A 27816-nucleotide genomic window follows, 5' to 3' on the forward strand; every position below is an offset into this window, starting at 1 on the left:
CCTTAGGGCACTTTGAGTACCTGGTCATGCCGTTCGGCCTCACCAACACCCCCGCGACGTTCCAGGCTTTGGTTAATGACGTTCTGCGGGATTTCCTGCACTGATTCGTCTTTGTATACCTAGACGATATCCTCATCTTCTCCCAGGACTCTGAGACTCATGTTAAGCATGTCCATCAGGACCTTCAGCGGTTATTGGAGAACCGGTTGTTTGTGAAGGCCGAGAAGTGCGAATTCATTGCACCTCTCTCTCCTTCTTGGGGTTCATCATCTCCTCCAACTCCATCGCACCCGATCTGGCTAAGGTAGCTGCGGTGAGAGATTGACCCCAACCGGTAAATCGTAGGAAGCTGCAACAGTACCTAGGGTTCGCCAATTTTTACAGGAAATTTATTAAGAGCTATCGTCAGGTAGTTAGCCCCCTTACAGCCCTGACCTCCACCAAAGTCCTCTTCACCTGGTCGGATCGGTGCTAAGCCGCGTTTAGGGAGTTGAAACACCAGTTTTCGACTGCACCATTTCTGGTGCAGCCCGATTCTAGTCGCCAGTTTATCGTTGAAGTGGATGCCTCTGACTCAGGGATAGGAGCCGTGTTGTCCCAGAGGAGGGAGTCTGATAGTGTTCTCCACCCCTGTGCTTACTTCTCCCGCAGGTTAACCCCCACTGAACCGAACTATGACATTGGCAATTGTGAACTCCTGGCTGCGAAAGAGGCCCTTGTGGAGTGGAGACATCTGTTGGAGGGAGCTGTGATCCCATTCGTGGTTCTGACCGACCACCGGAACCTGGAATACATCCAGACCGCCAAGCGGCTGAATCCCAGGCAGGCCCGGTGGTCACTGTTTTTTGGTCGATTGAACTTTAAGATCACCTATCACCCCGGGACTAAAAACATCTGGTCCAACGCACTGTCCCGGGTGCATGAAGAGGAAGTAAAGACCAGGCTGTTGGACCCACCGGACACCATCTTACCGGAGTCCACTATCATCGGTACCCTCGCGTGGGACGTGGAGGGAGTAGTCAGGGAGGCCCTGACCCGACACCCGGATCCGGGAGGTGGACCACCCAACCGGCTGTACATGCCACCAGATGCTCGAACTGCCATGTTGGACTTCTGTCACGATTCCAAGCTCTCCTGCCATCCAGGGGTGCGAAGAACCATGGCAGTGGTCCGGCAGCGGTTCTGGTGGCCGTCAGGAGACTGCAGACCTCCTGGTCTACCACATCGTGCGTCTGCATGGTATCCCCACGGACATTGTGTCAGACCGTGGTCCTCAGTTCTCCTCGCAAGTCTGGAGGAGCTTCTGTAGGGAGCTGGGGGCCACGGTGAGCCTGTCGTCCGGGTACCACCCACAAACACACAGTCAAGCAGAGCGGGCTAACCAGGACCTGGAGCAAGCGCTGAGATGCGTCACATCTGCGCACCCGATGGCCTGGAGTCAACACCTGGCCTGGATCGAGTACGCACACAACAGCCAGGTGTCGTCCTCTACCGGCATCTCCCCGTTTGAAGTCTGCTTGGGGTATCAACCCCCATTGTTTCCTGCCGTTGAGGGAGAGGTCGAGGTGCCCTCGATCCAGGCCCACTTTAGAAGATGCCATCGGGTGTTGAAGAAAACCCGCTCTGCTCTCCTGAAGGCCCGGACGCGGGCTAAGGACCATGCGCACCGCCGCCGAGCCCCGGCCCCAGCTTACCAGCCCGGGCAGGAGGTTTGGCTCTCCACAAGGAACATCCCTCTGCAGACGGACTCCCCAAAACTGACCGACCGTTTCATCGGACCCTATAAAATCATCACGGTGATCAGTCCAGCCGCAGTGAAGCTTCATCTCCCCGCTTCACTGCGGATTCACCCAGTTTTTCACGTTTCCCGTATCAAACCATATCACACATCGGACCTCTGCCCCCCTGGATCAGCGCCACCTCCTGCCTGGATCATCGATAGCGAACCTGCCTGGACGGTGAAGAAACTCCTCAATGTTCGTCGGAGGGGCCGGGGGTATCAATATCTGGTAGACTGGGAGGGGTTTGGCCCAGAAGAACGCTCCTGGGTGAAGAGGAGCATCATATTGGATCCCGCTCTCCTGACAGAGTTCTACCAGGAGCATCCGGACAAGCCGGGTCGGGCGCCAGGAGGCACCCGTTGAGGGGGGGTCCTGTTGTGTGGGCCGCTGAAGAGGTACTGCTGGCCCACCACCAGATGGTGCCCTGCCATGCTGGCACCTTTTGGCCTCTGGAGGGCGTACTGGCCTGTTGGCCCTTTTTGGTACCACCAGGTGCGCACCGTTAGGCTGTCATCAGCTGTCATCCATCACCTCATCATTACTCCATAAAAGCCTGGGAAAGACACCATAACTCTGCCGAGTTATCAGCTTACCATAGAAGTAAACCTACTCAGCCGTTCTGTGCCGTACGCACATTCATTGTTACTGAAGTCTTTGACTCTGACTTATACTTGCAGCTTGTAGCCAAGTTTGTGGGAAGTTTGGAGGAGTTGGCGTCTCCACTCCTCACTTCTGACTTGCTAAGTATAACAATTGACACTGCACATTTTCCAGTTTTCCTCTGCACTCTGGGAGTTATTTGGAGTTTTCCCTCAGGAGGATTACTGTGGTTTTTACTGACTGTTTGCTGGGTTCACACACACCCACCTAATCTATTTTTGCTCCTGCCAGCAGTACCGGTCTGACAGCCTTGAGCGGTGGCCACCTGGGGTACCAGGACTTGGCTGTTCTGGTGTGTTGCAGACCTCCGGCTGGCGGTGGAACTACGTGGGTCCTGGCTCTTCTCTGGATAGGCGTCTCCTACCCTCGGGCCTGCCCACGTGTCACCATTTGTTACTTAATTGGACTTTGCATATTTGGAACCCTGTTTGCACTTTTGCATAATAAATTCTAATTTATTGGAATTCCTATTGATCGCTCATTTACGCCCCCTAACGTGGGTCTGTGCATTCACTTTCTCAACAGCTTCCATAAGCTGGCATAGAGAGTTAAAGCAGTGTGCCACCTATCGATAGCTAACTAACACAACCGCTACTACATGTGATTCTGCATAACACAAGTCAGGCGTGAAAGCTGGCAAAGGCATTAATTGTTTCTGCCTGTGCAAGATCAGGGACCGAAAATCAGGGAAGTCTTTTTTATCAACTTAACCTCCATCTGGTGATGTTTTCATGTCTCTCTACCTTGTCCACAAATGGTGTAGCAAGTGCCATAACTATTTACACAAATATAAGTCCTATAAAGGAACTAAGTCTCACAGGTGTCAGTGGTTATCCCCGGATTCCATAACATGAAGCAGATACGACTCCCCCTGGACAGGAAGCCAGTCCAGTGCAGATTACTTCCCCAGCCATGTCCATTTATGAGTGGGTGGTTTGAGACAATGTAGATGAAGTGTCTTCTCCCAGGACACAGACAGACAAACCGAAGTCTTATTCCATAAGCTATCTGCTCTGCTTTGCCTACATCCGGGGATGATTTCATGTCTGTCTTCATCCACAACTGCACTGAAAAAAATTTGGAGTGATATTCACTTGAAAAAACCTGGGCAAGTTTTTTCACTCAGAAATTCCAAGTAAATTTTACAAGGAGAATTCTTAAGTAAATTTTACTTGCATATATTACTAGTTTATCTAAAAGAATAATTCAAGTAACATTTACTAGAAATTATCAACTGAATATTTTCATAGAATTTTACTCTGTCTTTATTCATAAAAAGTAAAACTTTTCAGATGTTCCCCTTGTTTTCACAGCAGATCCAATTTGCATCTGCATGTTGATTTGGCACAAATTCTACACTGGATGCCCTTCCTGATGGACCTCCACATTACATGGAGAAATGTGGCAGGTGAACCTTTTGCACTGAAACCAAGTGCACTCACCACTTAGTCACACCTCTGCCTACTATGAATTATTAAAAAACCTTAAATTTGTCAGACGGTGAGACAAAAGAAATTCTGTTTAGAAAAAAGATGCATCAAGATGCATTGATGGTTGTTTTATAATGAACACATTCATGAACTAATGATCCAAGATCTGCTGTGGTGACTCCGAGTGAAAACAAGGGCAGCCAAAGGGACTTACATACTCAGTGCAGGGGTGGTGACCAAGCGGTTAGTGCACTTGGTTTCAGTGCAAAAGGTTCCCGGTTCAAACCCCACCCCTGCACCACATTTCTCCATGTAATGTAGAGGTACGTCAGGAACGGCATCCAATGTAGAATTTGTGCCAAATCAACATGCAGATCCAAACTGGATCTGCTGTGGCAACCTTGAGTGAAAACAAGGGGAACAGCTGAAAAGTTTTACTTTTTATGAATAAAGACAAGAGTAAAATTCAATGAAAATATTCAGTTGATAATTGCTAGTAAATGTTACTTGAGTTATTCTTTTAGATAAACTAATATATGCAAATAAAATTTACTTAAGAATTCTCCTTGTAAATTTTACTTGGAATTTCTGAGTGAAAAACCTGCATAGGTTTTTTCAAGTAAATATCATTCCAGTTTTTTTTCAGTGTGGTGTAACAGGTTTTGTTGCAGTTTGCGGAGTGTTACAATGTTCTTTTGTCACCTATACTGAAATTAACATACATCACATGTTGCAGCCTTCCCTGTACTCAAATCACATTGACTAAACACCGATGGGATATTTTGGACCTTGTTCTTCTTTCAGCTGCTCCCTGTTTGGGGTCACTACAGCAGATCATACATCTCACCCTGTCTGTTGGGAAGGTGTCGTGACACGGACCCACAACAGGGGGCGTTAATGAAGGGACAATGGAATAGCCAAAAAGTAACAATTTAATGTTGTGAATGTGCACAACGAAGTACAGACAAATACAAATATTGCGGAATATCAATCAGACACAAGGTGACGTGTGGCAGGCTCGAAGATAGGAGACGTCTGGTGCGAGAAGAGCTGGATCCCACACAGCTTCCACCACCAACGGATCTGAAGAACACCGGAGCCGCCAAGCCCTGCGCCCCAGGTGGCCACTGTCTTCAGCAGTCAGACCCGGTACTGCTGGCAGAGAACAGAAACAGTTCTTGGATGAGTGTGAGTTCGCACACTCAGTAATCCCACAGTCTGTATACAGTTAGGAGGGAGAACCTCCACCTCCGATAACACACTCAGACAGCCCCTGAGACAACCACTTATCTGGGTGAGGTGGGAGGCGAAGCCGTCGCAGTCCACACCAAACGCCAACTCAGCAGACAAGGAATCCGTCCCAGGAAAACGGCTGCAAAAGAGATCAGACTAATGCTCGATTAAGGTTCAGCAGAGAATTACCTGTATGGTAGAAGCTTTCTCGGCGAGGAGGTGGAGTTGCAGTCCGGCCTTTGTAGTGGTGGTGATGAGTGACAGCTGGTGTTGATAGGTGACAGCTGTCACTTCCAGCGGCTCCGACGCCCTCTCGTGCTTGGAGCCCGCACTCCAAGCAGGGCGCCATCTGGTGGTGGTGGGCCAGCAGTACCTCCTCTTCAGTGGCCCACACAACACTGTCCTTTGTATCGTCCTCTGTCACACCAACCACCTGCATGTCCTCCCTCAGCACATCCATAATAGTGCAGCAGATAACTGAAACAATCATGCAAATGCTGATGAAAGCATCAAATTTGGCAGAAATACTCCTTAGACACTCCTCTTTTGAAAAAAACGATTGGCCACTTGACTGTTCAATCGGTGGTCAGGTAGGGGTCAACTGAAGAATTACACAGCGCTCAAAATTAAAAGTTGCTGCAATCATACTGAAAAATATTCCACATTATTTGCCTGATCATAAAGATTCCAAAAGGTATAGTTTGGACTATGTGACTGAATTCTATGGAGTTACGGGATAAAAACAGCAAGAATGCTGACAAAGGTCAGTTTCATTTTGTACAGGGGTCAAAAGTTAAAGTTACTCCAATTTTGGTAAAAAGTGATGCAAATTATTGGTTGAGCTAAAAGGATTAATAAATGGAATAGTTTTGACAGTGTTGAATGCTTGGTCTCCAAAGTAAAGGTCAAACAAGGTCTATTGGATTGTATGACATGTGACATATGTTACCCCGTAACATGATAAGTAAGGATGATACATGGTCCAAACTATTCCTTTTTAAAACCATGTTAACTCAACTAGTAATTGAGGAGTATTTCTGCCAAATTTGATGCTTTTATCACCATTTGCGGGATTCCCCTCTAAATATTCTCTTATCTGCTGCACTATAAACCTCCTCTTCTGTCCTCCCTCTTCATCTCCTGCCTGGTGGCTCTATCATCAGCATCTGTCTCCCTATATACCCTGCATCTCTCCTCTGCACATGTCCAAAATATCTTTGTCTCACCTCTCTGACTTTGTTTCAAAACTGTCTCACCTGTGCTGTCCCTCTGATCATTCCCAATCCTGTCCAACCTCATCACCCCCAAAGATAATCATAGCTTCCATGGGTTTTCACAGCTCTGCCTCCTGTCTTTTTGTTAGCGCCACCGTCTCTAAGCCGTACAACATAACTGATCTCGCTGCAGACAACGCCACCCTTGCTTCACACAGAGAACCAGCTACAACAGCTTGTAAGCCACATTTCCAATACCTGCAGTGAGTTTGGACTGACAATAAGCATCAGGAAAACGCAGGTTCTGGGCCAGGATGTGCCAGTCCCACCCTCTATCACCATCAATGGGACCGAACTGGAGGTCGTGGAGAGCTTCACCTACCTTGGCTCCATAGTAACAAATAACCTGTCCCTGCAAAATGAAATTGTCACCAGGATCGCCAAAGTTGCAGCTGTCATGTCCAGACTTAACAACAGGGGTGGACCAATGCCATGCGGACAATCAACACGACACTCCATATGTACTGGGCCTGCAGCTTCATCACTCTACACTTTACAGCAGTGAGGCATGGACAACCTACTCCATTCAGGAGAGGAGGCTGAACAGCTTCCACCTTCGCTGCCTCAGATGCATCCTAGACATCACATCGCAGGACAAAGTGCCAAACTCAGAGATCCTCAACTGTGCAGGTATACCAAGCGTCTATGCTCTCCTAACTCAAGGACGCCTGCGCTGGTTTGGTTACCTGCACTTCATAGATGATGGTCACATCCCAAAAGACATAGCGTATGGATGTCTGCAGTAGAGACCTCAACAAGACGGGCATCAACATAGATACCTGGGAAGAACTAGCCAAGGACTGCATCAGCTGGGGCTGAGATCAAGTGGCAAGAGATTTCAAGACAGAAGACGGTCCTGCGTAAGGAAAAAGTGACACACCTCACCATGTCAGTCTTCATCTGGGACTTGTGTGGTAGAGATTGCCACTCTGGAATTGGCCTGTGCAGTCCAAGATGAAGCTGTACAACACATCAAGAATGCTGAAGGGCACAAACACCCCATTGTCTCATGAGACACATCGATGCCTAACAAATTTAGCCATTAGAGTACAATGTTTTATACATTAAAGAGAATAAATTAGTTTTAAATCTGGATTCAAAGACTTGACAGAGTCGGGTCCCTCATATTATAGCATACAGGTGAGTCCAGTGAAAAGAACCACAGTTAGAGAATACTGACCATTTGTCACAAAAGCAGTAAATAATACACAACAGGCAATTCTAAATTAAACAAAACAGGTGTTTCAGTTTGGATTTCGAGGATTATAAACAATGAGAATGCCTCATCTGGCCTGATAGATTATCCCAGAGAAGAGGAGCGTGGTAAGAAAAAGCCCTGTTAAACCTTTGTGTGAAAAAGAATGTATTTTTAGAATGTAGAGCATGGGAAGACACAAAACGATTTGTAAGATATGCCAAATAAGATAACATGTCACTATTCAACATTTTAAGTGTTTACGACAAAACCATAAAGTCTCATTTTACCCACACATTAAGTGAGTGAAGTGGGAATACAACCCCTGGCAAAAATTATGGAATCACTGGCCTCGGAGGATGTTCATTCAGTTGATTTTTCATCAATCTGGCTCCAACTTTCTCTGATTGCTGTTGCCATATCAGCTTTGCAGGTTGGAGCCTTGTCATGGACCATTTTCTTCAACTTCCACCAAAGATTTTCAATTGGATTAAGATCCGGACTATTTGCAGGCCATGACATTGACCCTATGTGTCTTTTTGCAAGGAATGTTTTCACAGTTTTTGCTCTATGGCAAGATGCATTATCATCTTTAAAAAATGATTTCATCATCCCCAAACATCCTTTCAATTGATGGGATAAGAAAAGTGTCCAAAATATCAACGTAAACTTGTGCATTTATTGATGATGTAATGACAGCCATCTCCCCAGTGCCTTTACCTGACATGCAGCCCCATATCATCAGTGACTGTGGAAATTTACATGTTCTCTTCAGACAGTCATCTTTATAAATCTCATTGGAACGGCACCAAACAAAAGTTCCAGCATCATCACCTTGCCCAATGCAGATTCGAGATTCATCACTGAATATGACTTTCATCCAGTCATCCACAGTCCACGATTGCTTTTCCTTAGCCCATTGTAACCTTGTTTTTTTCTGTTTAGGTGTCAATGATGGCTTTTGTTTAGCTTTTCTGTATGTAAATCCCATTTCCTTTAGGCGGTTTCTTACAGTTTGGTCACAGATGTTGACTCCAGTTTCCTCCCATTCATTCCTCATTTGTTTTGTTGTGCATTTTCAATTTTTGAGACATATTGTTTTAAGTTTTCTGTCTTGACGCTTTGATGTCTTCCTTGGTCTACCAGTATGTTTGCCTTTAACAACCTTCCCATGTTGTTTGTATTTGGTCCAGAGTTTAGACACAGCTGACTGTGAACAACCAAAATCTTTTGCAACATTGCATGCACATTTACCCTCTTTTAAGAGTTTGATAATCCTCTCCTTTGTTTCAATTGACATCTCTCGTGTTGGAGCCATGATTCATGTCAGTCCACTTGGTGCAACAGCTCTCCAAGGTGTGATCACTCCTTTTTAGATGCAGACTAATGAGCAGATCTGATTTGATGCAGGTGTTAGTTTTGGGGATGAAAATTTACATGGTGATTCCATAATTTATTCCTCAGAATTGAGTGAGTCCATATTTTTTTCCCTCTGCTTGGTCTAAAAAAGTAACCGTTACTGACTGCCACAATTTTTTTTCCTGATTTCTTATAGTGTTTCTTAAAGCCAGAAAGTTGCCATTTGAAATGACTTTAGTTTTGTGTCATGTCTGTGATCTGCTTTTTTTCTACAAAATTAAACAACTGAATGAACATCCTCCGAGGCCGGCGATTCCATAATTATTGCCAGGGGTTGTAGCATTGTGGCGGACATTCAACACGTAATGGACATAATTCACCATAATGAGCGTGTTCCTTGTTTGGGATGTGGTAACACGCCCAGATGCACGAAGCACATACTAAGGTCTCGCCACTGTGTGTCCTCTGTTCTGCATGTGTTAACATGCCGAGGTGTGCATATTGATGTTTCTTGTCTCGGCCTCTGCGTGAGTAATTGTGAATGTGTTGCATATGATATGCTATGCATATGACAACTTGTCTCAGATATTGATGTTTCCTGTCTCGGCCCCTGTGGTGCTTTTCCTGTCAGAACTCCTGTAAGGTTAATGGGCGGTGCCGAGCTGATATAAAAAGTCTGTGAATTGTGTGAAGTGGAGGAAATAAAGTGGCACACTGACGCATTGTCAAAATGGGAAATTGTTGCTCCTTCTTTCAGCTATCGCAAGTTCCACAACATTGGTGTGTTATGATTAAATTTCTCAGACTTCTGCTAATGTGGGGCAGGCTAGAGAGAAAAACATTATAATAATAAATTATGAATGACAGAAAATTCAGAATTAATATCGCTGTGTCTACACCCTTTATGTGTGAATATAGGAAGGAAATAAAATGCTTCACAATGATCACTAACAAAACTAAACATGATGACTGTCAAACTGGAAAGAAATTTAATGTTTCATCACCGCTGCTGAAACAATGCCAGGAAGAGGGAACAGATTGCTGCGTGACAGAACACATTTTTTTCAGAAGGAAACAGGGATTAATCAGCATTATGCCACAGAATTTATCTTCCCCCCCCCCCCCCCCCCCCCGTGATCTCACACAGGAGCTTGCAGCACTGCCCTCTTCTGGCTGCTTATAGACACTCTACATTTAGGGCCTCTGAGTAGTGATGCTGAGCAGATTTTGAAGAAGGGCCATGAAGCCATGAAGAAGCCATCATTCCTTCTTGTACTCTCACATACACATATTCTCGGCGCTCACTACACACCGGGAGCAATAGGAGATTAAAGACCTTGACTAAGGGCCTTTAGTGATTTTCCAGTCAGGCAGGGATTTCAACTGACGATCTTCTGGTCTCAAGCCTAACACCTTAACCACTAGACCAGAAGAGATGTTGACCAACATCTTCTCTATGATTCTGACCTTCTTCAACCTCCAGAGGAAGTCCAGACATTGTCGAGCTTCTTCACTGCAGCAGTTGTGTTCATAGTCCATGAGAGGCCCTCTGTGACATGACTGGCCAGAAACCTGAAGCTGGGGGCACGTTGCTCCTCAATATCATTGATGTAGAAGGGGCTATGGAGGGTGTATGATTACCCGACGTCAGTGATGAGTTCTTAATATTGTGTTGGTGTTCATGGATAGGCTGTTGGTGGAGTTCAATGAAACCAGATGCTGAACTCCTCCCTTTAGACAGCTTCATTGTGGTTCTTGATTTGTCCCACCACTGTAGTGTCATCCATAAATGTAATGATGGTGTTTGAGTTGTGGATGGGCTCAGAGTCACGAGTAAAGAGGGACTAGAGGATGGAGCTCAGCACGCACCCAAGTGGGGAACCCATGCTTACAGTAAGTGATGAAAATTTTATTTTCCCCATCCAAACAGACTGGGGTTTGTTTATCAGGAAGTTCAAGATCCAGTTGCATAGGCTGGTGTTGAGTCTTAACCAGCCAGTTTATTGATCTGCAGGGAAGACAGGGTATTAAAAGCAGAGCTATACTCCAAAAACAGCACTGGGATGTCTGTATTTTTCTGTTCCGAGTGTAATAGGGGCTGGTGGAGGGTAGTTGCTATGGCATCCTTTGTGGTCCTGCTGGCATGATACTGGTGAGGGTCAGGATTGGGGCAAACACAGTTTTTGATATGTGCCAAGACAAGTTTTTCAAAGCACTTCATGACTTGAGTTGCTCAAGCGATCAGCCGGGATTCATTCAGAGTTATAATTATGGACAGTTTTGGAACAGGGAATATGATCCTTGCCTAATGTGTGCTGACTTTCTGAAGCGAGGCCCCTACCACAGCAGTGCTTTGATTCATCTTCAGTTGTCCCAAATCGTGCATAGAATGTGTATAGTTGTGTCTGATGAGAGCTCTCCAATACTGATGCTGCCAATGTGGAATGTGTGGACAAGGGATAGCTCTGCAAGCTTTGGATACATTAGTTACTTCATCCAAACCATCAACATGCTTATTAGACCCCATTCCTGCCAGGCTGCTCAAGGAAGTCCTACCATTATTTAATGCTTCAATCTTAAATATGATCAATCTATCTTTGTTAGTTGGTTATGTACCACAGGCCTTTAAGGTGGCAGTAATTAAACCATTACTTAAAAAGCCATCACTTGACCCAGCTATCTTAGCTAATTATAGGCCAATCTCCAACCTTCCTTTTCTCTCAAAGATTCTTGAGAGGGTAGTTGTAAAACAGCTAACTGATCACCTGCAGAGGAATGGTCTATTTGAAGAGTTTCAGTCAGGTTTTAGAATTCATCATAGTACAGAAACAGCATTAGTGAAGGTTACAAATGATCTTCTTATGGCTTCGGACAGTGGACTTATCTCTGTGCTTGTTCTGTTGGACCTCAGTGCTGCTTTTGATACTGTTGACCATAAAATTTTATTACAGAGATTAGAGCATGTCATAGGTATTAAAGGCATTGCGCTGCGGTGGTTTGAATCATATTTGTCTAATAGATTACAGTTTGTTCATGTAAATGGGGAATCTTCTTCACAGACTAAAGTTAATTATGGAGTTCCACAAGGTTCTGTGCTAGGACCAATTTTATTCACTTTATACATGCTTCCCTTGGGCAGTATTATTAGACGGTATTGGTTAAATTTTCATTGTTACGCAGATGATACCCAGCTTTATCTATCCATGAAGCCAGAGGATACGCACCAATTAGCTAAACTGCAGGATTGTCTTACAGACATAAAGACATGGATGACCTCTAATTTCCTGCTTTTAAACTCAGATAAAACTGAAGTTATTGTACTTGGCCCCACAAATCTTAGAAGCATGGTGTCTAACCAGATCGTTACTCTGGATGGCATTTCCCTGATCTCTAGTAATACTGTGAGAAATCTTGGAGTTATTTTTGATCAGGATATGTCATTCAAAGCGCATATTAAACAAATATGTAGGACTGCCTTTTTGCATTTACGCAATATCTCTAAAATCAGAAAGGTCTTGTCTCAGAGTGATGCTGAAAAACTAATTCATGCATTTGTTTCCTCTAGGCTGGACTATTGTAATTCATTATTATCAGGTTGTCCTAAAAGTTCCCTAAAAAGCCTTCAGTTGGTTCAGAATGCTGCAGCTAGAGTACTGACGGGGACTAGCAGGAGAGAGCATATCTCACCCGTGTTGGCCTCCCTTCATTGGCTTCCTGTTAATGCTAGAATAGAATTTAAAATTCTTCTTCTTACTTATAAGGTTTTGAATAATCAGGTCCCATCTTATCTTAGGGACCTCATAGTACCATATTACCCCATTAGAGCGCTTCGCTCTCAGACTGCGGGCTTACTTGTAGTTCCTAGGGTTTGTAAGAGTAGAATGGGAGGCAGAGCCTTCAGCTTTCAGGCTCCTCTCCTGTGGAACCAGCTCCCAATTCAGATCAGGGAGACAGATACCCTCTCTACTTTTAAGATTAGGCTTAAAACTTTCCTTTTCGCTAAGGCTTATAGTTAGGGCTGGATCGGGTGACCCTGGACCATCCCTTGGTTATGTTGCTTTAGACGTAGACTGTGTTTCATAATTATTGTATGGCCTTGCCTTGCAATGTGGAGCGCCTTGGGGCAACTGTTTGTTGTGATTTGGCGCTATACAAGAAAAAAGTTGATTGATTGATTAGTATACAGAGGATCAAGTGCTCTGGTGGCACAGGAGGCATGATGATGATGAAGTAGATTGCTTTGATTAAAGTCCTCAGCTTTGCAGAGTGGGAAATGTCTATCTATGGGATAAAACTCTTCATCACAATTATCTCAGTGTTGAAGAACACTGAGGTTCTAAACTCATTCTGCAGAATCCCAGACTCCTGCTGATTGAGACTGAGAAGAAGTATAACGTTGAAACCTAGAGTGCCAACCAATGCTACAGCGCCATCTTGTGACTCTTGTGCTTGTACCAGCACTGGAAAGTCTTAGAAAAGGGGAATACGTGAGAATTCCATCATCTTCTTTGAATGAACAACGTAGTAGTACATTCAGTTCTACCTGAGTAGTGAGTCCCATTTGTGAGTCACAGATGTTACCTGAACTTACTGCACTTTAAATCTCAGACCTCCTGAGCCTGTATTCCATTCGTATTCTGTATTCCAGGTCTCTCAGATCATCAAACCAGCCTACAACGCTTTGCCATTTCCCCCGGTGGGATTCTGGCACTGTTGTGCTTTTCACGTAACTGTTTTAATCTATATTATAATAGCCAAGTGGCCTCTATGTGTTTGTTTTGTGTGTGTGTGTGTGTGTGTGTGTGTATATGTGTGTGTATGCATATGGCTTTGATCACTCAAAGAATGGGGACCACTGACATTTGTTGTTTGGTATGCTTATGTATTTTGGGTCAAGGATGAACGCTGCAAAAATGGAAAGTTGATAGGACAAATATTTTTGGTGAAATTGCCAATTTTAGCTAACAATAAACAATGGATGCTGTACTGCAATGCGCCATGGGAGTTTAGGGTTTTGAGGTTTTAAATGTTGTTATTGTGGTTTATGTTAGTTTAACAGTGTTGTTAGTGTTATTGATTCTTTGTGTATTTGTAGCTCGATTAGTTTAGTCAGTTTAGATAAGTCTCATGTTGCTATCACCATGAGTGACTTAGGTTTCATGTTTGTACCATCAGTGAAATGTTTAGTGGTTTTAAGGTCTTCAGCCACTATCTTTGTTTGTGAAATTAAAACCACCTGCTTACAACAGCTGTGTGTGTGTGTGTGTGTGTGTGTGTGTGTGTGTGTGTGTGTGTGTGTGTGTGTGTGTGTGTGTGTGTGTGTGTGTGTGTGTGTGTGTGTGTGTGAGTGCTGCTAACTACAATCTTGACTTATGCCATTCCAGCAGGGGGCGGTAAGTCATCTTTATATAATCAATGTGATACAAGCTCAGGCTCTCCGTGTATGTTGTGAACCTTTCAAGATGTAGAGGTTGGCAAATTACCTTTAACCTTGAGATGTCTCCAATTATTTATTTCTTGTTTCGCAGTTGTGAGTCTCACGGTCCGTGACTCATGCCAGAGGTCGGTGGGGTATTGGACAAATTTACAGGCTCATAAACAGACACATCCTACCAAATCTGTTTTGAACCCATATTGGGAGCATGGAAAAATTAAGTCTAGTAGTTTTGTTTGGGTAGGAAATTGTCAGGCTCGGAGACTAGGCTTGTCTAACTTAATGCATAGTTGCGTAGTACCATTGTCTGTGTTATTCCCCCTTGTTATTTTCCCTATGCCCCAAGTAGACTTTGAAATGGATAAACCATCAAAGGAAAGTAACAAGTACAGTGGGATGAATGGTTCATGCAATATATGGATAGGATTCAAATATCTCACACAAGTTTAAATCACACCTTCAACATCATTGGAAAACATATAACCGGTCAGTGTTTGAGATGCAGCAGAAGGGAGATTGTTGAGCATGTGTTAGTAGAATTCTATTAGAAGAGGTCAGAGCGGTAGGACAGGCCAGTTTAACACTTCAGGGATTACTTTCTTTTTCTACACTTACACCACCAGTTTGGAGGCATGTACTGACATATTTAAAGGGAACAGGGTTATTCAACAGAATACAGTACAGTGTAATTTCCCCTCCGTCTTTTTCTTCTCCTGCCTTATCTCCATATTTCCTTATTAATATAACGTCAGACTCCATTAATGTTCCACACCCAAATAGTTGGTGGCGGTAATGCACCGTGTTGGTTTGGAAACCACCAATGAACTCGACAAAAGAAGAAGAAGAAGAAGAAGAAGAAGAAGAAGAAGAAGACGACGGCGGCGGCGATTTACGGTTTTCCGGTTGGGGGTCTGAAGCTACAGCTAGTTAGCTGAAAACCCTCCTTGGAACTGATCAAACTTCACTCTTTCATGTTTCTTTACGAGTCCGAGAGCCACAAACACTGGCAATAAAACGGAAGGAGAAGAAAAGACGAAGTTAGCACAAAAGGTGCAGCAGGTGAGAGAGTTTAAACAGCGGCTAATTGCTGCTAATGAGTAACAAAGTGGTTATTTATAGGTAGCGCAGCCGTGTTTGGGGTTATGGTTAGTTTGTGGTTAGGTGCGTTTCATGGTTTAGTGGTTGGGCGTCTGATTTGTGTTTTTGCACTGAAATCATCCCGATGTATGCATCTGTCATGTCATTTGTCAGGTACTGAGATTACCCCCATACCAGCTGTCTGCGCGAAAAACGGGAAGGTTATTCTGTACCCTTTTTTATGTGCTGACCAAAATCAGGTTTAATATTTAGTTTATTTTGCATTGATGTGAGTTTGACCTCTGTTGGTTGGGATTACTCTTTTATGAACAGTATATCATTATTTTTTTTTTTTTTTGTCATTGGCAGGGCAAACTAGTCTTGGTAAGGGTGTAATTTTTCATTTATAACATTCAGACGTGGTTTCCAATAAAGAGATTGACACGTGCTGCTTAGCTTTAGGATTAAGACAAAGGACTGAGAGCAAGTTTCAATTTATGTAGAAAAATTACTCGAAGTATAAACAAATGAGTCCAGGGAAACAATACCATCAGATCAGAATTTATTCACTCTAGCAAACTACCCGCCCTGTGGGCAGGAATTTGGCAAGGTGAGGATTTCGAATGCTGGAATCGTATATCCTGGAATGGAATTATAATCCTCATTTCATCATTTACCTGCTATATAAAAGTTATGATGGGGACATTGGACCAGAGGAATGGATGGACATTTCACACTCTCATACAGATGGTGGTGATAATGCAGGTGTCGGTCTGGCAACCCCCATGAAACTTCATATAGGAAGAAGCGTTGTGGCTAGTTAGCCTGCTAATACTTTGGTCTAAGACGATAGTACCCAATTCTGTTTAAATGTTACTCCAGGGTCTACATAGATGACACAGAACAAAAATCACAGCGATCGAATGAAGGCTTTTGGCATGACTTAGGATCACATGGATGGATGGACATTTGGTGGATTATAGTACAGATTAAACCTGATTTCAGTCTGCACACAGAAAGGGTAAACTCAGTATAGAACAAATTTTCTGTTTTTATGCCATGTGCAGAAGGCAAATATACAAGTCTGGTTCGGGGGTAAGGTGACATCTGCTAGTTTATTTTTGAGTTATTATGAAATGAATCAGGCAAACTGTTTTCTGATGATTCTCTGATGATCTTTGGGTTCCACTGTTTGACTTTGTGTTGGGAAACTCAGATGAGGAGGACCATTTGCTTTGAGAGGTAACATCAATTCAGACATTACGGATACTTGGAGCTCTAAACAGGATGATCCAGAGTGCATGTGACTCTGTATTGAGGGCCGCATCCACTAGAAAAGGCTGAAAACTCCCCAAGTACAACCTGGATGGCATTGTTTAAGAGGTGGTGGTTTGTTACCAGCATCCAGTAGGGTTCTGTGGTGTGGTGGATGCTTCAACATAGAAAACCAGCTACTCCCAGACCTGAGTTGGTTTCCTCAATAAAATAACACGCTGTAGTCAGGACACCCACACATGCCGTTAAACTGCTTTATCTTTATTCTCATAAATGTTGTTCCTAATTTTATTTATTTAAATTCTTCCTTGCAGACATGTGGCAGCTGTTGGTGAGTAAAGATGATGATATTCCTGAGCAGCAGGAATGGAATCAGAGTCTGGACCAAGAGGGCTCAAAGCTTCCAGACATTAAAGAGGAACAGAGGGAACTCTGGGTAAGTCAGGAGGGGAAGCAGCTTTGTGGTCTGGGGGAGGCTGGTCTCACTAAGTTCCCTGTCACTGTTATCTCTGTAAAGAGTGATGATGAAAACCCACAGTCCTCACAGCTTCACCAAAGCCAAAGAGATAAGAGCACAGAAGTGGAGCTTCGTTCCAGAAACTCAACTCTTTGGCCTTCCTCTTCTCCTCCTGCCTGGTGGCATCCTCAAAACAGAAGAACCCTGAAAAGAGAAGCTGATGGAGACAACTGTGGGGGATCACAGCCAGCCAGAGACTGCAGTTATTTCCAACCACATCGTGATGGTAAGAGTGAAATGTGGGACTGACACCTGATTTAAATCATCCAACATGAAATATTTTTGTTTGGCATGAGTGAGTGTAAAATGGCAATTTAGGGTAGACTAAACAGTGGTTGTTTTGTTTTGTGCCTTGTGATTTGCAGGACATGCATATGATTCATGGAGTCAGGCAGCGAGTCTGCAAAATATCAGTCAGTAACTCTGTAACAACTACTGCATACAGGGATGAGAATAACCTGCCGGTTGGCAATTTCTTGACTTTTGGGGTTCATTTTGGCACCTGTCTGTCATTTCAAATCCAGTGACAAAAAAAATTGAGGTGGGTAAGGTATGGGTACCCTAAGTGGTAGAAATTTTACTTTTCCTCAAAAAAAAATCTGCGTAATATAGGATGCATATGGTGGCAAGTGAAAAAGAAGTTGGAAAGTTTTTGGTGAAGAAATTGCATGTGCAGGAGAGGATAAAAGGAAATGGTAAATGTAAAGATTGCAAAGAGATGATGCTTGATTATCAAGCTTAGTGACTTTTTTTTCCTGAAAAGTTGACACTGCAGGGGTTGTGACCCGCAACTTTTGCTGCAGTCAGGCAGTGAACTATGTACAGACAGGAAGTGCCACATTGAAAAATCATGTTCACACAGAGAGAGTGTCCAGGGGGCTCAGAACACACTGAAAATTCTGCAGCACTTCATATCAACAAAGCTGATCTCGTAGAACAAACCTGGTGAACAGGACTCGGAGGTAGCCAAACAACCTGCAGCCCTGCGACTGCCTGCTTTGATGTCGTACCGAATATCCACTGCTGAGGGAATTTAGTACTTATTAACTAAGAGGGTAAAAAAAAAAAAATACAAATGAACTAAGAGGATGGGGTGAAAATTGTGGTCTTGAATGGATTATATCTGGATTTACATGAACATTGGACTGACTCTACATATCCTGGCTATTTGGTTTCATTATTGACAAACATTAATTTGGAATGCCTGGTCACAATAAATTTTGATACAATTTATTATGAATTATCATTCATGGCCAAGATTTTAAACAGTTAAAGGTGTAAATGAGAGCATTTTTTTTTCAGCTCCTTTAAAGTATGAAAAATTCAAAATTTTCCCCTTGCCAGAGAGGGACACCCCCCCTCCAGCATCCTCCTCCTACTCCTCTCAGTCACCCTCAAGTCTTCTTTCCTGACTGTTCTCATCATTGTGCATATTCAGCTCTGACATTTACACATTCTGATAATTGGTTGAGGACCAGAGAACCTGCTGCTTTGAGCCGTGTTTTCATTTTCTAACACAAAATGACCATACCATGTCACAGACACAGGCCTTGACGGACTGGACAATGATGAAATACTGACATCTAGTGGTGAGTCTGTCACACTAACCATGGGTCATGGTGGCTATTGCTTGTGCTTATCCACAACATGTCACCCGTCATTTACTTGCTTCACGATGGAGACCTAGAGCCCTGAGGGGCTTGGCTTGTTGTTGGCTCACACCCTGGTGGGTAGTCGTGAGGGATACATGAGAAGTCTGCACAGTGCGAACTCAGGCCCCCACGCAAAATTGGCCCAGGGCTATCTTGGCCCCTATACAATGCCAGATAAAAATACTTGATCAGTGGCTGCATAAAATACTGCTTTACATTATCAGTCATCACAGATCCAGTTACCCAGCGAGAATTTGGGATAAAGGTGAAAATGTGCAAAAGAAAATACCCATTAAGTAGCATAACTAAAGTATTAAAAACTGGGTTACACACTAACACCACACTATCATTTATGAATGCATTTAAATAAATTCTTATTTCGGCTGTTCCCGTTAGTGGTCGCCATAGCAGATCATTTGTTTCCATCTCACCTTGTCCTCTGTATCTTCCTCTGTCACACCAACTGCCTGCATGTCCTCCCTCAGCACATCCATAAACCACCTCTTGGGCCTCCCAGCATCCTTCTCACCATATACCCTGCATCCCTCCTCTGCACACGTCTAAGCCATTTTAATCTCATCTGTCTGACTTTGTCTCCAAACCGTCCCACCTGAGCTGTTCCTCTATATTCATTCCTAATCCTGCCCATCCTCATGACTCCCAAAGAGAATTGCAAGATCTTCAGGTCTGCCACTTCCAGCTCAGCCTGCTGTCTTTTTGTTACTGCCACCATCTCTAAGCTGTACAACAGTGGTGTCCAAAGTATTCCAGAAAGGGCAGAGAGGGTCCAATTTTTTGTTGAAGCCACTGACGCCAGCAGGTGATTGCACTGATTAACATCACTTTGAGCAGGTGGGATGAGTTCATCCCACCTGCTCACATGGCACAGCAACAGCACATCAGACTCTGATATGCTGCTGTGGCAGTCTGATTGGTCCCCCATCTTTTATTATGAAATAATGCTGAATTTATGTGGACATGATTGAAAGATTGTTGTACAAAAGCTTCAGATATCTGTCACTGAGATAGATGATGAGTGGAGGGCAGTCTTAAGTAGAAATGAGGTGATAATCAGTGAATCTCTGCTGATGCTCAGAAATGAAGCTGGTCATTCTCCGAAATGACCATGCACAGTGAAGGCAGGGCGGACCGATTTTCGGGGGGGGGGGGGGGGGGGGGGGGGGGCGTTTGGTCGGTGACACGGCATCATCAGGCTGAGAACACATCTGAAGCAGAAAAACCACTAAGAGATTTGCTTTAAAATACTATTTCCAGCCACGACATGGAATTAAAGTATTTTCAGATGTTGTTTTCCAAAATCAGGATGTTTTATGTGGCTACATTTTTGTCAGGCTGTGATGATGAATCCAACTGAAATGAACAGGTAAGATTAAGACTTTATGTTTACTTAGTTAAATCTGGCTTTATTTGTGTTTCCACTGCTGGTGGAACCCTTTTGTTTGGCAGGTGGAACACTTAAATGTTGACGAGCACATCATCGAGCGCATATACGCTGTCGAAGGTAAAACAGATTAAGTTAACATTGTTTTGTTTTATTTTTGTCTTTGTGGATCATGGGATTTCTTTTCATTGTGTGCAGAATGCTGAAGAGTTGAATGTCTGTGTTAAATGCTGATGTGAATAAATGCACTGTGACTCTTAAAATGAGTTATTTGTCTTGTTGTGGCACAAAGCGCCGGTGTCCTCTGGTTCAGGCTGACAGGCACACCAGGAGCAGAAAAACCACAGAGGGACTTGCTTTAACGTGACATTTCTTCAACCAAGAGAAGGAATTAAAATATTTTCAGATGTCAGATTTCCAAAATCAGGACGCTTCATGTGGATAGGTTTTTGTCAGGCTGTGATGATGAATCCAACTGAAATGATCAGGTAAGACTTTATATTTACTCCGTGTGTGAATGGTTTTAATATTTGAAACAGTCCGAACTGTTCACATGAGGACTGCAGCACTTGTGCCGCCCTTCAGTCGACAGCATCAACAGACATATCTTGACTTATGAGTAACTTCCAAGAAATGTGTGTCAACAATCGCACAACTTAAATACAACTTATGGTCCGCATACAGGGACGTATTAGCCATATGTTCTGTGGTGTGGTGGATGCTGCAACATAGAAAACCAGCTGCTCCCAGACCTGAGTTGATTTCCTCAGTACAATAACATGCTGTAGTCAGGACACACATACAGTGGCTTGCAGAAGTATTCAGCCCCTTGGTTTTTCATGCAGTTTTATTTGTTTGACATTTCAAATGCAAAACATAGATCAGGCTTCTCAGTATAAAAGTTTCTAAAATTATCTTCCTTAGACTCAAACTGAAAGTAAATCTATACAACTTGATATAAATTCCTTAAAAATATAAAAGTCAAGATGATGGGTTGCATAAGTAATCAGCCCCTTTGGTATAATACCTGTAAATAATCAGTTTAATTTCCAGTTTTCCTCAGACAAGTCAGGGATGGATACATGAACATTTCCAAGTTACTGAATCTGTCTTGAACTTTATTTACTTCAGTTTTGAAGAAATACAAACAGTACAGCACTCCATGGTAAATTTGTGTGGATTAGACAGTTCTCAAAAACTGAGTGACTGTGCAAGAAGGAGAAGAGTGAGGAAAGCCACCAAGACACCCAGACAACCCAGAAGAAGTTACAGGCTTCTGTGGCTGTGATTGGAGAAATTGTGCATAGTGCATGTTTTGCATTTTGTTTCCCCAGTTAAACAGCTTCATGGTGAAGTGGCACAGAGGAGGGTTTTATTAAAAAGAAGACCTGAAATTTCAGCTACAATCTGCCAGAAGGTACATCTGAGATGCAAGCTTGGTGAAAGAAAACCCTCCTCTGTCCCACTGCATCATGAAGATTTACCATAGAGTGCCATACTGTTCGTATTTCTTCATAACTGATGTAAATAAAGTCCAAGACATATTCAGTGACTTGGAAATGTTCATGTATCCATCCCCTGACTTGTCTGAAGAAAACTGGCAATTAAACTGATTATTTACAGGTATTATACCAAAGGGGCTGATTAATTGTGCAACCCATCACCTTGACTTTTATATTTTAAATTAATTTACATCAAGTTGTACAGATTTACTTTCAGTTTGAGTCTAAGGAAGATAATTTTATAATTTTTTATATTGAGAAGCCTGATCTACTTTATGGTATTTGAAATGCCATAAACAAATTAAAATGCATGAAAATACCAAGGGGCTGAATACTTTTGCAAGCCACTGTACATGCCATTATACTGTTTTTATCTTTATTATCATAAATGTTGTTCCTGCAGGGGTGGTGGCCAAGTGGTTAATGCACTTGGTATCAGTACAGAAGGTTCCGGGTTCAAGTCCCACCCCTGCCACATCTCTCCATGTAATGTGGAGTTGTGTCAGGAAGGGCATCCGGCTTAAAACCTGCGCCAGTTCAACATGCAGATCCACCTTGGATTTTCTGTGGTGACCCTGAGTGCAAACAAGAAAGCAGCTGAAGGGACTTCCTTTTTTATCATAAATGTTGTTCCTAATTTTATTTATTTAAATTCTTCCTTGCAGACATGTGGCAGCTGTTGGTGCGTAAAGATGATGATATTCCTGAGCAGCAGGAATGGAATCAGAGTCTGGACCAACAGGGCTCAAAGCTTCCAGACATTAAAGTGGAACAGAGGGAACTCTGGGTAAGTCAGGAGGGGAAGCAGCTTTGTTGTCTGGGGGAGGCTGGTCTCACTAAGTTCCCTGTCACTATTGTCTCTGTAAAGCGTAACAATGAAGAAAAGCCACAGTCGTCACGGCTTCAGCAAAGCCAAAGAGATAAGAGTGCAGAAGTGGAGCTTCGTTCTAGAAACTCAACTCTTTGGCCTCCCTCTTCTCCTCCTGCCTGGTGGGTCCATCCTCAAAACAGAAAAACCCTGAAAACAGAAGGTGATGGAAACAACGGTGGGGGATCACAACCAGCCAGAGACTCGGGTCCATGCAGTCATTTCCAACCACATCGTGATGGTAAGAGTGAAAAGTGGGACTGACACATGATTTAAATCATCCAATATGAAATAACTTTGAGTATCAGTGAATGTAAAATGAACAATTTAGGGTAAAATTAAACAGTGTTTGTGTTGTTTTCTGCCTTACGATGAGCAGGACATGCATACGATTCATGGAGTCAGTCAGCGAGTCTGAAAAATATCAGTCAGTAACTCCGTAATAATGACTGCATATTCAGCTCTAAAATTTACACGTTCTGATTAGGGACAGGACCAATCCAATCCATTATCAGTATTGGCTTCTGATACCAGCATTATTTACATATCAGAAATTTCTGATAGAACCTGCCGAGTTTTCTAGTCCAGGAGAGGAGCCATGTCTGTCAAACGTCTCAAGTGCTGCTTGCTGCTCTGTTTGCTGTGGAGGGGAGCAGGGAGAGGGGGCTTTCTGAATGGAGGTGTGTGTCTCTCACTGAGACAGAGTGCTATAATGTGAAACGCCTCCGTTCAAGGGTCTTTCCCGCACTGTCGCTGATGTGTCCACTGGCACTGAAACACCATAAAGCAATACAGTAACGTGTAATGTTTTCAAAGTCGTTGTACCGAGTGGTGGACTTTCCATCGCTACCTCATTCAAACATTTGAAAAGTGCTATAGAGCGTGAAGATTTTTTTTTAACTGGGAACAGTAGGACAAAATGAGCCAGGGTACCAGAATTTACCCAGACTAACTCCAAATATGAATTAAGTACTTTTATTTATCTTTTTTTGATGATTTCTTGTGGCATTTTGGAAATGCGCTATCCTGAAAACGGTTTATTTACTCGGAGCAGGTGTGCCTTCTGGTGTTGAAGAGATAAAACTTCAGCCACACAGCTCAAGATTAGAGACTCTTTATTGTCATTGTAACAAGTACAACGAAAGATAAGGTGCAAGCCTTTCATTGAAAATGTAAACCACGTGCAGACTTGAAAGGTCTAGGGAAGAAAAGAAACAAAATTTAACAGAATGCAAATAAAAAAAGTACGTAATAGCAAAAAGAGATTTCAAATAGTGAAGAAAATAAGTATTTGAACACCCTGCAATTTTGCAAGTTCTCCCACTTAGAAATCATGGAGGGGTCTGAAATTTTCATCTTGGGTGCATGTCCACTGTGAGAGACATAATCTAAAAAAAAAAAAAATCCTGAAATCACAATGTATGATTTTTTTTTATTATTATTTATTTTTATGTTACTGTTGCAAATAAGTATTTCAACACCTGTGAAAATCAATGTTAATATTTGCTACAGTAGCCTTTGTTTGCAATTACAGAGGTCAAACGTTTCCTATAGTTTTTCACCAGGTTTGCACACTGCAGCAGGGATTTTGGTCCACTCCTCCACACAGATCTTCTCTAGATCAGCCAGGTTACTGGGCTGTCGCTGAGAAACACGGAGTTTGAGCTCCCTCCAAAGATTTTCTATTGGGTTTAGGTCTAGAGACTGGCTAGGTCACTCCAGAAACTTGATATGTTTCTTACGGAGCCACTCCTTGGTTATCCTGGCTGTGTGCTTTGGGTCATTGTCATGTTGGAAGACCCATCCACGATTCATCTTCAATGCTCTAACTGAGGGAAGGAGGTTGTTCCCCAAAATCTCACAATACATGTCCCCGGTTATCCTCTCCTTAATACAGTGCAGTCGTCTTGTCCCATGTCCAGAAAAACACCTCCAAAGCATGATCCTTCCACCCCTATGCTTCACAGTAGGGACGGTGTTTCTTCTTCCTCCTAACACGGCGAGTGGAATTAAGACCAAAAGTTCTATTTTGGTCTCATCTGACCACATAACTTTCTCTCATGACTCCTCTGAATCATCCAAATGGTCATGGGCAAACTTAAGACGGGCCTGGATGTGTGCTGATTTAAGCAGGGGAACCTTCCCTGCCATGCATGATTTTAACCCATGACGTCTTAGTGTATTACCCACAGTAACCTTGGAAACAGTGGTGCCAGCTCTCTTCAGGTCATTGACCAGCTCCTCCCGTGCAGTTCTGGGCTGATTCTTCACCTTTCTTAGTATCATTGATACACCACGAGGTAGGATCTTGCATGGAGCTCCAGTCCGAGGGAGATTGACAGTCATGCTTAGCTTCTTCCATTTTGTAATAATTGCTCCAACAGTTGATCTTTTTTCATCAAGCTGCTTGGCAGTTGCCCCGTAGCCCTTTTCAGCCTTGTGGAGGTCTACAATTTTGTCTCTGGTGTCTTTGGACAGCTCTTTGGTCTTAGCTATGTTAGTAGTTGGAGTCTTACTGATTGTGTGGGGTGGACAGGTGTCTTTATGCAGCTAAAGACCTCAAATAGTGCTTCTAATTTGGAATAATAAGTGGAGTGGAGGTGGACCTTTTAGAGGCGGCCTAACAGGTCTTTGAGGGCCAGAGTTTTTGCTGATTGGCAGGTGTTGAAATACTTATTTGCAGCAGCAGCATGCAAATAAATTATTTAAAAAATCATTGTGATTTCCGGATATTTTTTTTATTTTTATTTTTTTAAGATTATGTCTCTAACAGTGGACATGCACCCAGGGGCGTAGGTTTGCATATGGGCCATAGGAACAAGTCACAACCAATATTTTGGGATGGCAAAATACTCCCTACCAATATTTAGCATTTTTTTTATATAACAAAATCATTCACTATTTTTTTGCGAACTCGATACTATAATTTTAGTCATCACGTTTTGTGTTTTCGACGTGCCAGAGTGACAGGGTTACCCATGTTGCAATTTCATTGGCTCACGTTCTTCTCACATAGACGTAAACAAAGCGCATCTCGTGGCAGGCAGTGCTTAATTTGTAAAGTGGGAGGTCCCGGAGTGCAGAGGATGGGTGGCTCCGGTGCAGTGTTGCCAGATGTACGATAATTATCGTATTTGTACGATAGTTTTGCCCTCTGTACAATGTACGATCAATAATGGGAAAAAATCCAATATGTACGATAATTTCAGTTGGTTGCCCAAACACGCATCTCTCTCTGACACCCAAGAATCATTTTGCAGGCGTTGCACTCAGGCGGCATCAAAGACACACCACACACAGGGCTGCTGCTGGCTTTGTCCGCCCGGGACAACGTCATTTGAAAGCCTGCCCCCTCTCCATACAAAGTAATGAGTTCCCATCCAATCTCTGCCGTGACAACCAACATCATCTTTTTTTTCTCGAAACTTTATTTCAGCAAATGCAATAACAAACGAACAAAACACAAGAGCAAAGAGATATACAAGAAAAATAAAAAAAGTTCAAGTTCCTTATGGAGGTGACAACATTTTTTCTGTGTTCAACAAAATCTGCACAAGTGGCCACGGCATCGGATGACGACAGCAACCTCGAGGTTGAATTCGACTCTTTCTAGTCTGGTAATTAACAGAAAAAAAAAATTTTCCCTACCAAAGCTGAGACTAAACCTATGCCCTTGCATGCACCAAAGATGAAAATTTCAGACCCCTCCATGATTTCTAAGTGGGAGAACTTGCAAAATCACAGGGTGTTCAAGTACTTATTTTCCTCACTGTATATCGTGGATCAGGTTGCTGGGGCAACAGCTCCAGCAGGGGACCCCAAATGTCCTTTTCCCAGGTCACATTGACCGCCTCTGTCTGGGGGATCCCGAGGCGTTCCCTGGCCAGTGTGGAGATATAATCTCTCCACCTAGTCCTGGGTCTTCCCCGGGGTCTCCTCCAAGGTGGATGTGCCTGGAACACCTCCCTAGGGAGGCGCCCATGGGGCATCCTTACCAGATGCCCGAACCACCTCAACTGGCTCCTTTCAATGCAAAGGAGCAGCGGCTCTACTCAGAACTCCCCACAGATGACTGAGCTTCTCACCCTATCTCTAAGGGAGACACCAGCCACCCTACTAAGGAAAAACATTTCGGTTGTTTGTACTCGCAATCTAGTTCTTTTGGTTGTGACCCAACCCTCACAACCATAGGTGACTGTAGGAACGAAGATTGACCAGTAGATCGAGAGCTTTGCCTTTTGGTTCAGCTCCCTTTTCGTCACAACAGTACGGCAGAACGAATGCAACACCGCCCCTGCTGTGCCACTTCTCCATCCAATCTCACAATCCATTGTCCCCTCACTCGTGAGCAAGACCCCGAGGTACTTGAACTCCTTCACTTGGGGCAAGACTGCATTCCCTACCCGGAGTCTGCAATCCATTGGTTTCCTTCCTAGTTCTGATAAACAGGTGAGGACCACTGAACCTGCTGCTTTGAGCTGTTTTTGCATTTGCTAACGCACAAAATGACCACACTGTGCCATAAAGACACAGGCCTTGACTGACTGGACAATGATGAAATGCTGACATCTAGCGGTGAGTCTTACACTAATCATAGTCATGGTGGCCACTATTGCTGATGTTTATTTATCAGAACATGTCAGCTGTCATTTGCTTGCTTCACTATGGAGACCTGGACCCTGACAGGCTTGGCTTGCTGCTGGCTCTCACCCTGGTGGGTAGTCCTGAGGGATACACGAGAAGTCGGCACAGTGCGAACTCAGCCCCTCACGAGAAATTGGCCTTGGGCTATTTTGGCCCTGAGAACTCTGCCCCATAAAGGTTTTGCATGTGACGTTATAGGTCACGTGCAGGGTGGTACCACCCACAGCTGCAGGTCAAGTTTAGCCAGTCAGCATAGACTTGGCTGTGTAAACAACTCATCTTTTCTCTCTTTTTCACTGTTATGACACCATACGTAGGGTTAGAAATGTTAAAATAGAAATATGTTACTCATTTCATTATGGAAGCCCCATGAAAAAAAAATTTATCTGACTTTTATTCCACAATACCACACCATTGTACACAAAATTCAGTAAAGTTAATGATGAAAATTATCAGTAAAGGCAGCGTTAGAAAGAATAGAAAATAATAATAAAAAAACACATGCGGTGATAA

General features: G+C 43.5%; 1 protein-coding gene and 1 long non-coding RNA gene across 2 annotated transcripts in view; one reads left to right on the plus strand and one right to left on the minus strand.

Annotated features, from left to right (window-relative positions):
• LOC117504477 overlaps positions 1-25078 on the minus strand; it is a 757689-nt gene extending 732611 nt beyond the window's left edge. The window contains exon 1 of the long non-coding RNA XR_004558805.1: positions 24895-25078. This is a non-coding gene — a long non-coding RNA (uncharacterized LOC117504477). The remainder of the gene's footprint in view (positions 1-24894) is intronic.
• LOC117504474 overlaps positions 15266-27816 on the plus strand; it is a 28671-nt gene continuing 16120 nt past the window's right edge. The window contains exons 1-5 of the mRNA XM_034163943.1: positions 15266-15425; positions 17033-17154; positions 17236-17461; positions 22457-22578; positions 22660-22900. Coding sequence (XP_034019834.1) covers positions 17035-17154; positions 17236-17461; positions 22457-22578; positions 22660-22900 — 709 coding nt within the window. The 5' untranslated portion in view covers positions 15266-15425; positions 17033-17034. The remainder of the gene's footprint in view (positions 15426-17032; positions 17155-17235; positions 17462-22456; positions 22579-22659; positions 22901-27816) is intronic.

The sequence above is a fragment of the Thalassophryne amazonica genome, chromosome 22, assembly GCF_902500255.1.
Source record: "Thalassophryne amazonica chromosome 22, fThaAma1.1, whole genome shotgun sequence".
In the NCBI taxonomy this organism is placed as follows: domain Eukaryota; kingdom Metazoa; phylum Chordata; class Actinopteri; order Batrachoidiformes; family Batrachoididae; genus Thalassophryne; species Thalassophryne amazonica.